The sequence below is a fragment of the Homalodisca vitripennis genome, chromosome 2 (genome assembly GCF_021130785.1).
Source record: "Homalodisca vitripennis isolate AUS2020 chromosome 2, UT_GWSS_2.1, whole genome shotgun sequence".
Lineage (NCBI taxonomy): Eukaryota > Metazoa > Arthropoda > Insecta > Hemiptera > Cicadellidae > Homalodisca > Homalodisca vitripennis.
The window spans coordinates 8,372,112-8,386,398 of record NC_060208.1 but is presented as its reverse complement, the minus strand read 5'-3'; the positions used below and the strand labels follow the sequence as shown (position 1 = coordinate 8,386,398).

At 35.4% G+C, this 14,287-nt stretch overlaps 1 protein-coding gene across 1 annotated transcript in view; it reads left to right on the top strand.

The window, feature by feature from the left end:
* LOC124353509 (adenosine 3'-phospho 5'-phosphosulfate transporter 2-like) overlaps positions 1-3,404 on the top strand; it is a 28,217-nt gene extending 24,813 nt beyond the window's left edge. Inside the window, exon 7 of the mRNA XM_046803371.1 lies at positions 98-3,404. Within this exon, the coding sequence (XP_046659327.1) occupies positions 98-251 (154 nt within the window). The 3' untranslated portion in view covers positions 252-3,404. The remainder of the gene's footprint in view (positions 1-97) is intronic.
* Positions 3,405-14,287: the final 10,883 nt, after the last annotated feature.

Sequence of the window (14,287 nt, the reverse complement as noted above, 5' to 3'; positions counted from 1 at the left end):
TGAATAGTCTTAAGTAGCGATAGGATTGTAAAACTTTTTAACTATGTACATAGAAGTGTTATGTAATTTTTAAATGCGTTTATTACACTCCCGACAGGTACGTGTGGTCAGGACTCCTGATACTCCTGGGAATCTACCTCAATGTGCTGAGTAAGAACAAGTCTTTGATGCACAACCTGTCAAGGCACGTCTGGCAGATCATTGCCCCTTACCACCACAACCGCCGCACATTTGTAGCGTCCTCTGTCTAAGTCTGTGATCTCTAGTTATAAGATGTATTGATAGTGTAGGTCAGTTGCACAATAATAATAGTGCAAACATACATCCCTGTGCAAATTATGGAATCAAACCAATTCTTTTTAAGAAAGAATACTTATTTTTATAAACAGAAAAATATTGGTTCCAAAATCAAATTTACCACTTGGCACTAGGCACTGAATCGACCAGGGTTTAGCACTGTTGGACTGCTTTCCATCCCTGAACCAGATTTTTAAAATTGTGCAGAAATCATACTGTCTTTTTTTGCGCAATCCATCTCCCTGAATCTTCCTTTGCAAATAGTCCAAAGATTCACAATACGATTCAAGTCAGGGGAGTTTCCCAGCTGGTCTATCATCTTGAAACCTTTCTGTGTGGAGAATTTCCTCTCACTCTTTTGGATGTGTGACAGAGTGCTTACTACTTCAATGAATTTATCGTAACTCATCACTCCATTAACTTTACAAGTGTAATGTCCAAGAAAGGAGAAACATTAGAGCATTTCTTTTGGGAAAGCTTCGCAAATTGAGCAATGTGCTTAGGAGATGAGACCTCATCAACATCTCCATACACAAGAAAATGACTTTCATCAGAAAAAACTTTTCTCCAGTCTTTTGTCCAATATTTGTATCTTTCCCTGTTAAGGCATTATTTCTTGCTCACAGCACTTGACTCACACCACACTTACAAACAATCTCCTTTGAGTCAGGGAAATGTTTTCACTCAATGTCACAATATCCTGCTTCTTTTTTGACGTGATATCCTTGGCCAACACATAAATAAAAATCAGACCGGATTGTAGCAAAATCAGTGAAAACTAGTAAACTCAGAAATAAAATGGGTCTTTTGCTGAAAACATGAGAAAAAACAGCTGATGACTTTGGTAAATGTGTATAAAAGAAATAAAACTGTGCTCCCAACCAAGAACATCTTGGAAATAAAAATGTTTGCAGCTTGATTCCATTAATTTGCACAATGTTGTAGAAATAGACACTTGCCAAAGTCAACAAGATGTTTCTGGCCAGGCAAACTTTCTCCACAGCATTAGCTGATGTGAGCTGGATAGGCTACTGATTCCTGCCTTGTCACTATCACTTTGTGTGGCAGTGTGAGATAAATAGGCTACTGGTTCCTGCCTTGTCACTATCACTTTGTGTGGCAGTGTGAGATAAATAGGCTACTGGTTCCTGCCACGTCACTGTCACTTTGTGTGGCAGTGTGAGATAAATAGGCTACTGGTTCCTGCCACGTCAATGTCACTTTGTGTGGCAGTGTGAGATAAATAGGCTACTGGTTCCTGCCACGTCACTGTCACTTTGTGTGGCAGTGTGAGATAAATAGGCTACTGGTTCCTGCCACGTCACTGTCACTTTGTGTGGCAGTGTGAGATAAATAGGCTACTGGTTCCTGCCACGTCACTGTCACTTTGTGTGGCAGTGTGAGATAAATAGGCTACTGGTTCCTGCCACGTCACTGTCACTTTGTGTGGCAGTGTGAGATAAATAGGCTACTGGTTCCTGCCACGTCAATGTCACTTTGTTTGAATGACCAATTCATTCCAATTGAATACTCTCCAAGTGTTTGAAGCAATTCAAATTACTTCTACATGAATTCCAAATTTGAATTCCAGCATACATTTTACAGACAGGAGTGCAATATTATAACAGGATTGTTGTGGACACTTACCATCGTTAAGAGCTATAAAAGATTGAGACACTGTAAACCGGACTCTGGTTCATTAGCATAATTGACAGTATTGAGAATGTTAGTTTGAATCATAATCTGTATCAGTCATATCTCAATTAATAATTTCATCAGTCCTGTTTGGTAATATTTCAATTTCTTATCTTAGGAAATATATCTAGTATGTTTTTCCAAGAGTGTTACACCTCAAAACTAATAAATTGGTGTGCACTGTTTAGTTTTAGTTAAGTTGTTAAACACATAAATTAGTTTTTTTATTATTTTCATTAGACAACTGATAGTAGTAAGCTGCATTAACTGTATATTGATCATGTAGAAAATCTACCAATAAAATTCCCCTAGGGTCCAAATAAATCGTGCAAGGACTTTTCCAGTATGGAGAAAGGTTGTGGCTTTCACAGGGCACCCTTCATCCTTTCTCCGCCATTTTTGACTCGGAAGTGTAGTGATGTACACACGTCTCATCACATATAACAAATCTGCTTTAAAAACGCCTTCTGTTCTTGCTAAATTTATTTAGAAGCCTTCCAGTGATCTCTGACCTGACCTGTTTTTGGTCACCCAATAACCTCGGAACCTATCGATCACTAGTTTTTTCTAAAACCGAGTTAATCAGTAATTATGAGTTGATCACTTCCATAACTGATACGCACTCTGATAAAATTTCTTCCATGGTTAACCGGAGATCACGTTCCATAAGCACGAATATTGTCATCTGTAAGAGTTGTCCTTGAGTGTCGATCATGACTTTCGTTTTCAACCCGTTCTCGAGCACCCTTAAATTCTCTCACCCACATAAAAACACAATTCTGAGACAGTATACTGTGTCTGCAAACGAGTTAAACTTTCCGACGGTTTAACGCCTTCATTGGTCAAAAGTTTTATGATAATCCGTTGAGCAACAGACGAAGGGATTTGCTCGATCATCAGAGAGAAAAATAATAAGAGTAGAAAGTTAATGTTCAAATTTGGTGAAAAGATTCATTTTCAGAGCACTCTCAGTAGCTCGCTGGAACTTTGTATGTAACTTCATCTCTACATAGTGAGAATGAGTGCTAAGGTGGTGTATGTCCATCCACCCATGGCATTAGGCTGAGCATCATTGAAGTCTGACACAATTTCTCTTTTGTCTTCCTACGGATGTAAACATTTCTTTTCTGTATGATTTTTTTGTCTATTTATCTTACTGCAGGACGAGAATGAAATGATTTAGATATAGATTTAGTATTTTGTATGCAATCTTTGTGAAACACAACACATGGCGTGGTGTACTTTTACCTACCTTGTTTATAAAAAAGACAAATCTTTAAAATGAAATATGCATAATAAAAGGATAAATTTAATAGTTATTCATAAATAGATGTTCTTGTTGAATGTAAATGAAATACCGCTGTACAGTGGTTAACATTAATTTTTTTATATAGAATAAAAATAAAACATTGTATAACTTTTTTACTTGTATTTTTAGAAATTAAAGTTACAATTTTATTAAGCATCTAATCTGTATAAATACACATTTTGTCAGTCAATTAAGCTAATGTATGGAAAAGATTATTCTTAAAAAATTTACCAGAGTTTTGTTGTTTTGATAAAAATCTTTTCCATTTATCATAAATATTACTGCTATATCAAATGCCTCTTAACATTTTTCTCGCTATTATAGAAAGAGTAAAAGGACATACAAAACACTACTACAAAAATTAGCATGCATGATCTAATTACAACTTATTAACCTAATGTTGTTTGAGCTTTAAAAGAATAAGAGAAGACTAAGTTCCCAAAGAAATGTTTTTCAATCTCTCACAATACAGGATTATTGTAAATGTTTATAATAATCCTGTCATCCTTTCAAATCAACCATTATCTATAATTAACTATGAAGGGAGATAAGACTTTTGAAATACAGTAAATTATTCTTGTGACAGACATTTCACTTTTAAATACGTATTGGATGGGAGGAATGTAGTTCCTATCTTATATTATATATTTTTAAGTTGTGGAATTGTATTATAAACTAATTTGTTAGATATATGAGTACTGTAACTTTCTATACAATTGTAATGACTAAAGTTGTAGTTTACTTAAATGAAAATACTCTGTGGTTTATGTGGATGTTGTTAAAATTTAAGTTCATTAATTAAGAATGGTCTTCAATATTTGAGGATCAGTCAGTGTTCATGGCTGCGATCAGTTTGCAAAGATAGTAGTACTTGTGGAGAAAAGTTCGCAGTGGCATATGCAAGAAATTATTTTAGGGGGCCATAACATGGGTTACCACAAGAAAAAGGAGGGTCCGGGTGTACTTCCTCAGTAAATTGAAAAAAAACAGTAGCAGTCGTGGGACTGCCGATAGAAGTGAAAACGGAACTATTAAGTTGAGAGTAATTAAAACTAAATGCAAAAATTATATGAAATTTTTTATGTTTTATTTATTAGTTACATATGATGGGTTAAACAAATCATGAACAAAATATAAATACAAAGTGGTTGAAAAAATAATTAATATACAATTATCTTAACAATATCTTAATAAAAACAATAAATGAACATATTTCATAAAATCTAAAATTATTATAACATTTTTTTAATTTTCCAATTTTAAAATCCACGAAAAAATATTATCAAATAACTAGAAATCTATTTTACCACGCTAGTAAGATAAATCTTATACCGTAATAATACTCATTTCATGATGAAGAGGTTAAATATTAATAAACATAGAATACAAGTGAGTACACACCGAGTGAACAACAGTGAGTTAAACACCATTGTAAATAATACAGTTATTGCTACGGATAAAGTATATAATTGCAATAACAATTAAACCCACAATATTTTTAAAACTAATAAATTAGTTAAATTAACTTGGTTCTTTCGTAAAGGTATTTTTATTGCACAATAAACTAATTTATTGAGTTAATAAGGTATCAGTGAGCCAATGCGCCAACTACAGTTCCGGCAGAAACGTTCACTCTTCACTTCATACGCTACTACAGGCTAAACTAAACTTCCAATAAAAAAATGATAAATTACAAAAAAAATATTCATCTATTTTCACACAACTTTCTCGCTGACAAATTTTGTCTGACCAAAAAATAAAAAAATCCTCGCTTACTACTTTTTTCTTGTCATTGTAAACGCTATGTAAAATGTAAACAATAATCAAAATTATTTCAAAATTTTTTTTAATATTTAAAAATGTAACCAATAGATTGCCAATATTAAGAGCTTTAATTTGACGCATCTTACAGAATTGTACGACATTGGCTTCACTTTTAAATCGCGAGAGGAAGCCGTAAAGGTCACTGATTTTCGCAGTCTGTTTTCATACTCCGCCAGGACAGTTTTAACACAGCGAGACTGACATTTACATGCAGGTTAGTAGTCCGCGGCCAAGTCTACGGTTAAAAAACACAGCGAGACTGACTTTTTCATGCGGGTTAGTATCATTAGCATGTCGGTGACGCGAACCGAGGATTTTACCCTCTACCAAAACGCTCAACGCGCCTAAAGAAGTTTTCACTTCAAAAATAATTCTAATCAAAAATAAAGATTCAAGATATTTTAATGTCATTAAGCAATTTACATGCAATAGACAAAGTCATAGCAGCAATATTTAACCGTTTACCCTAAAACAATAGTATATTTAAAAGCATAAATAAATAATTAATTAAAATTCATAACTAAAACTTAATAAATAAACATGACACATACAAACTAAGTATAAATAGTAAATAAAAATTATAAAATAATTAAAAAATCAGGGTATTAATATCACATGTTAAATATTCGTCAACAGAGTAGAAAGCATTCATTTTTAACCATTTACTTAACACTAACTTAAATCTATTCATTTCTACACTAAAAGCTCTCTGAGGTAGTTTATTAAATAATTTAATCTTCATGAAGCTGTGGCTACTTTTTGATTTTCCAACCTTACTGAAACTTGATTAAGTAAGTAGTTATTCCTTGTATTGAGAGTATGAATATCTTGCCTAAATTTAAAACGGTACAAATTTTCCTTAACACTAACCAAACAAGAATAAATATACATACTAGGAAATGTCATTATTTGAAGTTCTTTAAAAATGGCCAAACATGACTCTCTTTCTGGTATAGATTTAATTGTCCTTAGAGCTTTCTTTTGCCAAATAAAAATTCTATCTGCATGACTGCTATTGCCCCAAAGTGTAATTTCATACAGAAGATGAGAATTAAAAAAGGCATAGTAGGCTGTAATCAACATGGACAAGTTAACAAAATGTTTTAGTTTTCTTAACAGCTGGATTCTAGAACTAATTTGCATTGTTTAAGCACACAGCTAGTTTTTCTTAAAATCGATAGATTAATTTCCCTGAAGAATGTAATTGAACTCCAGCCATGCTATTTTTGGATGAGTTTAAAATGAAATATTATCATAAGGTTCTGACGTTGTAATTGTTTTAACGTGACACATTTACAACCAACCAGTCATGTAAATAAACGTTACCATGTACAGACCCTTAAAATTGTGGCTTTAAGTCTCCCTATTTAATTGTCTGATGGTGATATTACTATTATTTATGTGTCTGATGATCAGTTTTAGGTGTATCAAGCTAGTATTAGTAAACAAACAAATAAATAAATAAATATGCATAATATTTTAAAACAAAAAAATGCAATACGGATAATGCTAAGGCTAAAACACGATGATTCAGCTAAAGAACACTTCATATATTTGAAAAGTTTTACTGTTTGTAATCAACACATTTTTTAATCCATCCTTACAGCGATAAATCTAACTTAAATTTTAAGTTGTAGTCACCCTTACAACACTAGAGCAAAATACAAGATTATCCCAGCTCATACGCTAATTTTTTTTTTTTTAATTCTATATGTATGGGGAATAAATTTTAAAATATATACCACAAAACATAAAAACTAAAAATGGCCTAAAGTAAAAAAAATTGCTAAAAAACAATTAAAATTGAATCAACAAAGCACTTTACCTATTGAGGACTATCCACCTCTTTCTAATTTTAAATTGTATTTTATAAATTGAGGTTGTAAATATTGAAAATATTAATTTCATTTTTAATTATTTTTAGTTTAGTATTATATAGAAATATGATGCTATTCAATGTATACACATGTACATAAAAATGAATAAAAAATTTTGAATTGAATTGAATCATTTTTATAGCCTTCCACTTCTACCTCAGTTAAAACGTTTGCTCTGTCATTGTGTGCTTATACAACGCAAATTGGTTCTTGACTGTACTTTTAGGTTTACTTCTATGGTTTTATACCTGTCCAGTAAGGGTGTAGCCAGTAAGGAGGTCCAAGGGGTTTGGACCCCCCAAAAATTTTCAATTTTTTCAATTACTTTTTTAGTAATCTATTATTATTATTAAAATAATTCAGTACTACTGACATGTACTGCTGAAAGATCGTTCTCAACATAGAGAAACGGGTCAAGAACTTGTTATGGAATAAAATGGGGCCTTACTCTCTGTCCACTACAAAAAAATATCAGTTGTCTGACCCCTTCCCCCCAAAAAATTCTTTCCTGGCTATATTCTTGCTATCCAGTATGATCACTACTGGATACAGCAAAAGCCTATATTCCTTCTCACACCTAGATTACCCAGTGGATGTCTAGGAGCAGCTTTTCACTAACTGCAACTCAATTTATTGGGGCGGTGCTCCTTAAATCCTCAACTTGCTGTGACGTCCATACAACGTATGGCACAGCCTATTACGTATCTTGAGGGCAGTTCTTGAATTATTCTAACAAACTAACTGTAAGAGAATACTGTATACAATCTTCAACATGGAACACGTTTATATTTTAGTTGTTTGAGTTTACTGAATAACGCCAATACTTGACAGGCTTGTATCAGCTGACTGCAGTTTAACTGTCATGAGTAAACAAAGCAGTGGTTCTTCCTTACTGCAACATAACTAGTATTTTTTGTGGATATGATTTTTCCTTAGAAATTTGTTATCTGAAATGCATATAAAGTTATATAACTTACACCTCGGTATAGCTAGTTTCAATTTAAGTTGAAATTTTAAATTGGTTGAAAAACGGAATTTCACTGACATTCCATTTTTTTCACACTTCCATTCCTATTTATTGGGAATGTTCTCCCTTGCGAGTTTCTTGGGACATGGAGTAAGATTAGTTCCTGCAGAATCATACTTTACAAAAGTTTTTGGAAGTCACCTTTAAACCGTTGGTTCCCAGGTTGTGTTAGAGAGGGCTTCTTAGCCCTAACTTCGCCTGGTGAAGTAATAGGCATACTTTACTTTACTTTTATGCCAGTGTAACATTTTAGCATGATTCCTTATTATGTGTTATGTGACTATGCCAAAATTATGGCAATAATTTTGAAATTTTGTCAAAGACAAGATAAGAAACTGGTTTTATGAAATAAAGTTTCATTAAGAACTAAGGGGTTTACAAGTATTTTTCCCTTCTGGTATTTTCTGTCAAAACAATATACGCAACAAAGTAATGCAGTGTAATTCGCCTTTCTTCATGTTAAGGCTCGGTTTCAAATTATCAAAAATACATCCTGGAATATCATATAGGCCAGCTGCCCCTCTAATGATAAACACAACCCTAATTAAAGACACCCGTAGGAAGGATGAGCAGTTGGTGTTACCGTTTGCTAACAGGTGCGGGGGGTCGGGGGCATCCGCTTATCAATGGTCAGGTGCCCAGCTGATATCAGTTGACACCTGCGACTGCTGCTAGCTGCTATCATCTGACTGACAGAAACCATCTGTCCCGCAGCCGTACCAACTGCCGTGACGAATGTTGGTCATCCCTTCTTTCTCTTGGTACTCCAGGAACTCATCTTCGCCACAGCAACTGACTGACGTAAAGCATATCCTTAATCCTACTTTTGTGCGTTTGATGTGGCCAATGTACACACAATCATACGAATAGGAATATCAAGGATCAATTAGTCTTCTCTATATTTTTCGATTTTAATGGTGGTTTTTAAAGGAGTGTAACCCAAAATCCTGATTCCTCAAAAAATCCATATTGACAATCAGACTATTGAATATAACTTTAACACTGGTAAAATATGTACAAAAGCAAATGCCTAATCCAAAAACTTAAATGCAGTAAAGCCTTAAGATAAATTTTAAATGGCTAATTTATGAAAAATATAAGTATTTTGAGTATATTTTTCTTATTACCGTTCGAGCCTTAAAAATAACAAATACGGAATATAACAAAAACAAAGAAGACAGCATCAAATTGTCAAAAACGAGGTAGTCATTAATAAAGAAGCCATATTAATATCTGTTAATCATTTTGGTAATCAAACTACAATACAGCCACGACCATTGCAACGAACTAATACAGATGGGTGTGTATTATAGGAAAGTTCAGTTTAATATAGGTTTGCTGTGTACAAGGTTAACATACAAGATCGCTAGAGACAGGACGAGAGATACGTAACCTGTAGTATAACAGCTGCAACCAGGGCCGTGGAAGAGGGGTGTAATGGTATAATGACACCGTGAGATACCGGCGGCGGTACAGATTGCTGTGTACAAGGTTAACATACAAGATCGCTAGAGACAGGACGAGAGATACGTAACCTGTAGTATAACAGCTGCAACCAGGGCCGTGGAAGAGGGGTGTAATGGTATAATGACACCGTGAGATACCGGCGGCGGTACAGATTGCTGTGTACAAGGTTAACATACAAGATCGCTAGAGGCAGGACGAGAGATACGTAACCTGTAGTATAACAGCTGCAACCAGGGCCGTGGAAGAGGGGTGTAATGGTATAATGACACCGTGAGATACCGGCGGCGGTACAGATTGCGCCTCGCACGCTTGACTGCCCCACCGGAACGCCATTCATCCGGCGTCGTCCATTCACAAAAACACGCTTCGCCACTCCACCGCAACCGTGTAGAATGGACAATGGTGACCTGTCATCTCCGTTACTCTGTCAGCTTTGCGGAGACGATTTTTGCCTGTACAGCGCACCAAGATGCCGATCTTACTTTTATTTTTCATTTGTGGAATTATGAATTTGATGATCTTGGTTACAACGATTTGGAATGATAGTTTGGAACTGAATACGAGCAAACCATATAAATTCGTATCACGATTTAAATTGTCGAGGTTGTTCGTATATATTTTAATAATATTCTAATCATTTAAGAGTCGCCTTACAATCATATCCATAATTTTCTGCTAAGTAACCTTGAAAACTAGTACCTAATGCATTTTAATTTTGATACTTTCGAGACCACATCCGCTCATGAATTTCGCATTTATTCCGGCTGTACTGTGAAATCAGAATTGTAGAACAGGTCTGGTTAAAAAAGTTCCCTTATTGTAATTAGCTGGATTTAAAACTTTTGTGCATCTTGTATTATTTTTAAAGTATCTGGTAGTTTAAAGCCGTTATTTGTCCATATTTCAGTGGATTAGTAGAGCAATCTACGCATTATAAGCGTCACAATAATAACCGAAAATGACAAAATATTGAGGTGCAAGAGTTAATCGGTAGGTCTAGTCTACTACGGAGGGTGACTGTTGGAGTTGATGGGGCTCCCTAAGTATTAAGACAGTTGCCAGCCTAGACCCGCTTTGACTGAATAAGTTTGTTCAGAGCTGGTCTTTCTTTCTTCCAAGGAGACATGACTGAGATTAGTGCCCAAAGTCCTTCCTCCTGGATTTCGAAGAAGGCAGGCGGCCCCGACACCCAACATTAACCATTCTTAATATCCTGTCACTCCGGAAGCAATGCGCAAATGTCCTTTTAGGACTAAATGCAATGAGATGTTTCTCTTGTTGGACAGGTTCTTCTTGTCCTAAGTGAAAGAATCTGTTGATGGCGAATGCTCTGATGTACCTGCTGGATGTACAGGAAGGAGCCTAATGAGGTTATGGATCCATACAGCATCTCGAACTTAGTAGTTCGGTTCCTCCACCCATAGCTTTTCGTACCGTTAGTATCTTAGGGGGGTAGAATAATTAAGCAAGTACATAGTAGCGTTATTGCTCATCTACCGGTTTTGAAAATGGCTCTCGATTTGGTTAATGTATCAACCCTGGAGATAGGAAAATGGCTTGGTAGTGAAGGTAGAATTAATATTTGGTCAGCAAGTCCAGGCTATGAATGAGACTGACTCCACATTCAACTCGCTTTGTCAAAGACTATACCGAGTATATCTACTTAGCCAGACCAGTACCTTTTCGAAATCTCTCAGTGTTTTTTCCAAAAGAGTTCTAGAATAAAGCAGAAGAGAAAACAACTTAGTGAATAACTCAATAATTGTCCAGTACTGTTTTAAAAACACTTTTTCTTTCTGACCCTAGCGTGCCATCCAGACGGGTTTAACTAACCCAAAACAATACAGTGGTAAGCTATACAATCATTAGCTATGAGTTTGTGGACAATCGGTAGCGATATACAGCTAGATATACACCATTAGCTATATGCATATCAGTATCTAAATACGTATAAAAATATCAGTCTATTTATCATCAGGTTTGTCCTCAAAAATTCGTGATGGATTTTATCCAAACTTTGTATGAACGTTCTAAAGACAAGAATACTCAAGTAAAGCTAATTTGATTCAAAACGACAGATTCGAGACCTGCATCCGTGCTCCATACAACTGCTGTGGACATATAGGGTCGATTGGACATCCTTTTCCGAATTTCGCTTGATTATTTTATGGAATGGATACTAATCCATGAATAGTAATTAAAGAGTGCTTTTAGATTCAAAACAGGAGTCTCCAGGCATGAGCAATTTTTATTATAGTTGTACAAAGTGTATTTAAAAATTGTACCATAACATCGTATAACTACTTCATGGAGAATATGTTAGCTTAGGTAGTATAGTAATTGAATTACTAGGGGGTTGAGATTTTGGGGGACTTAAATATTATCAAATATAGCTATCCTTGAGATCTTCTGTATATACCAAATGTATGAATTTAATGGCTTTATTTTGCACGTTCCGTGAATGCGTACACATCAATATTTGTTGACTATGGTTTATAAACACCTCAGCAGCTCATACTTCTGATAAGTATGGTGCATCCAGAAACCAGAATATTGATAGGGATCAGGGCTTCCTGAATTTCAGTGATGGTATATTCTGGGGCTCCTGGATACGACAGTTCTGGTAGGATTAGGTTTCAAAGGAGTGTTTTATAGACAGTGAAAGATCGCAGATGTCGGGATTTACCAGAAGTCAGAAAAGGCGGAGGTTTGAGAACTCACGTTCTTCCATAAGTTAGAAATTCTGAAAAGTCTAGAAATTCTAGAAAGTTAGGAAACTATAATAATAATAATAACCTTTATTGCGTCAAACAATTATTACATTGCATGCACGCGTCAAGTACATTCATAATAATATACAGTTCCATTGCAGTTATTGCTATTTAATTGTATAACAGAACTGGGGGTTTATTTTTATTCGTGTTTTCAATAGTTTTAATCCCAGCAACTCAACAACTCTTCAACGGAGTACATTCATAATAATATACAGTTCCATTGCAGTTATTGCTATTTAATTGTATAACAGAACTGGGGGTTTATTTTTATTCGTGTTTTCAATAGTTTTCAATAATTTTAATCCCAGCAACTCAACATGAACTCTTCAACGGAGTAAAACGCCTTTGACACCAGGAGGTGTTTTAATCGAGATTTGAATAGTTTAGAATCAATGAGATGTTTTATTCCCTCAGGCAGCTTGTTTATCAGTTTCACACCAACTTGGGACGGCAAGTGTTCAAATGCACTCGTTCTATGTTGAACAATCCGAAAGTTGTCCCTGCCTCTTGTCTCGTATTGGTGGACGTCACTGCCTTGGATCAACTCGCATTTAAGTCGACAGTATAGAACGACGTCGAGAATATAGAGACAGGGTAAAGTTAACAATCCAAGCTCTCTGAAGGCATCTTTGCACGACTCTCTGAAATTCAATTTGTAAATTAGTAAAAACTGTAAAGTAGTAGAAGTGGTTTCAGATCTTCTATATGCACTGTTTAAGCAGAGGATGCGGGCTCCTCGCGGTAGTTAGTTCCAAAGAAACTTGGGAGTTCTTGGGATTAGATGCTTCAATGGGGTCGAATCAATACAAGACTGGAGTCTCTCGAAAGCCAGTTGAATTCATTAGTCGGGAAGCGTCTTAAGTTATATAACGATAAGAGGCCAAAAGAGAGTTTGCATAAAAGTCAGAGCATTTTAATGATCAGTGGTTTCCAGCTCCCGGTGTAGGCTACTCAGAGGCCAGTTTGTGGTCAAAGAGGCCACAACAAATCAGATGGAAATCGGTTTTTGTGATGGAAGGCTTCATGAGCTGAGTGGAACCATACGTAGAAGACTTTACGATGCTAAGTTGGCCTTGGATTAGCTTACAAACCGGATTCAACTTATGAAAAGGTTGTTTTAAAAATTGAAGCAACTTATATGTCGGAAATCAACCCTTTGCGGCCAGCGAGCAAAACGTTACTTTTTGAATAGCATTGCATAGTGAATTTAGCTGGAATGTCGTTGTATCATTTCAGTCGTGACCCAAACTCTCGGATTCTGCCACCGTGAGGGTTAAATTTATATTGGTAAAAATCCAACTATCTGGAAATAGAACTTCTTAAAAGATTTGGATGACGTTGTAAGTATTGTGACAAGTAGGTCTACACAGTGGCTGGTGGCCATCATCCCTCCAGTGTAACCCATTTACCGTACAACAACTAGGTTAGTGTAATGAGCACAACTGGCACAAGAACACATCTGCCCCGCATCTGTCGACCGACACTTCCCTACACGATTGGCCGGTGACATCGGTCCGAGCGCTCTCCACGCTTCTCTCGTTCTGTGTTGTAGGGTCGAGAAGTACAACTAACGGTGTCAAAACGTGACACGTTACACATTAAATATTGTATTTTGCAGTTACTAAGATAGTAATAATATCTACGAAACCTAGGTTGAGACGTCTCATCGTTGCTTCTCATAGCTTTAGTATCATTAAAACTGTTAAACAAAATATTTAAGAATGTCTGGTTTAGGGCCTTTTTAAAGCAATTTAAACTTGGAATGGTGAAAATCGTTAAATATTTTTAATGAGCGTTGGAGGAAATTTTTAATATATGGGACATTATTCCTTTAAAATGAATCCATAGATTATAGTTGCTTTATAGATATCCATAAATCTTATTACATGCCAGATTTTATGAAACAAGACTATTTTTAGAGCCTTAGAGAGCTTTATAAAAGAAGTCTTCCTAGAGATGACGTAAACAAATTTTAGAGATTGCATGTTTTCTGTCTTTCACGCATAGAATCAGCAGG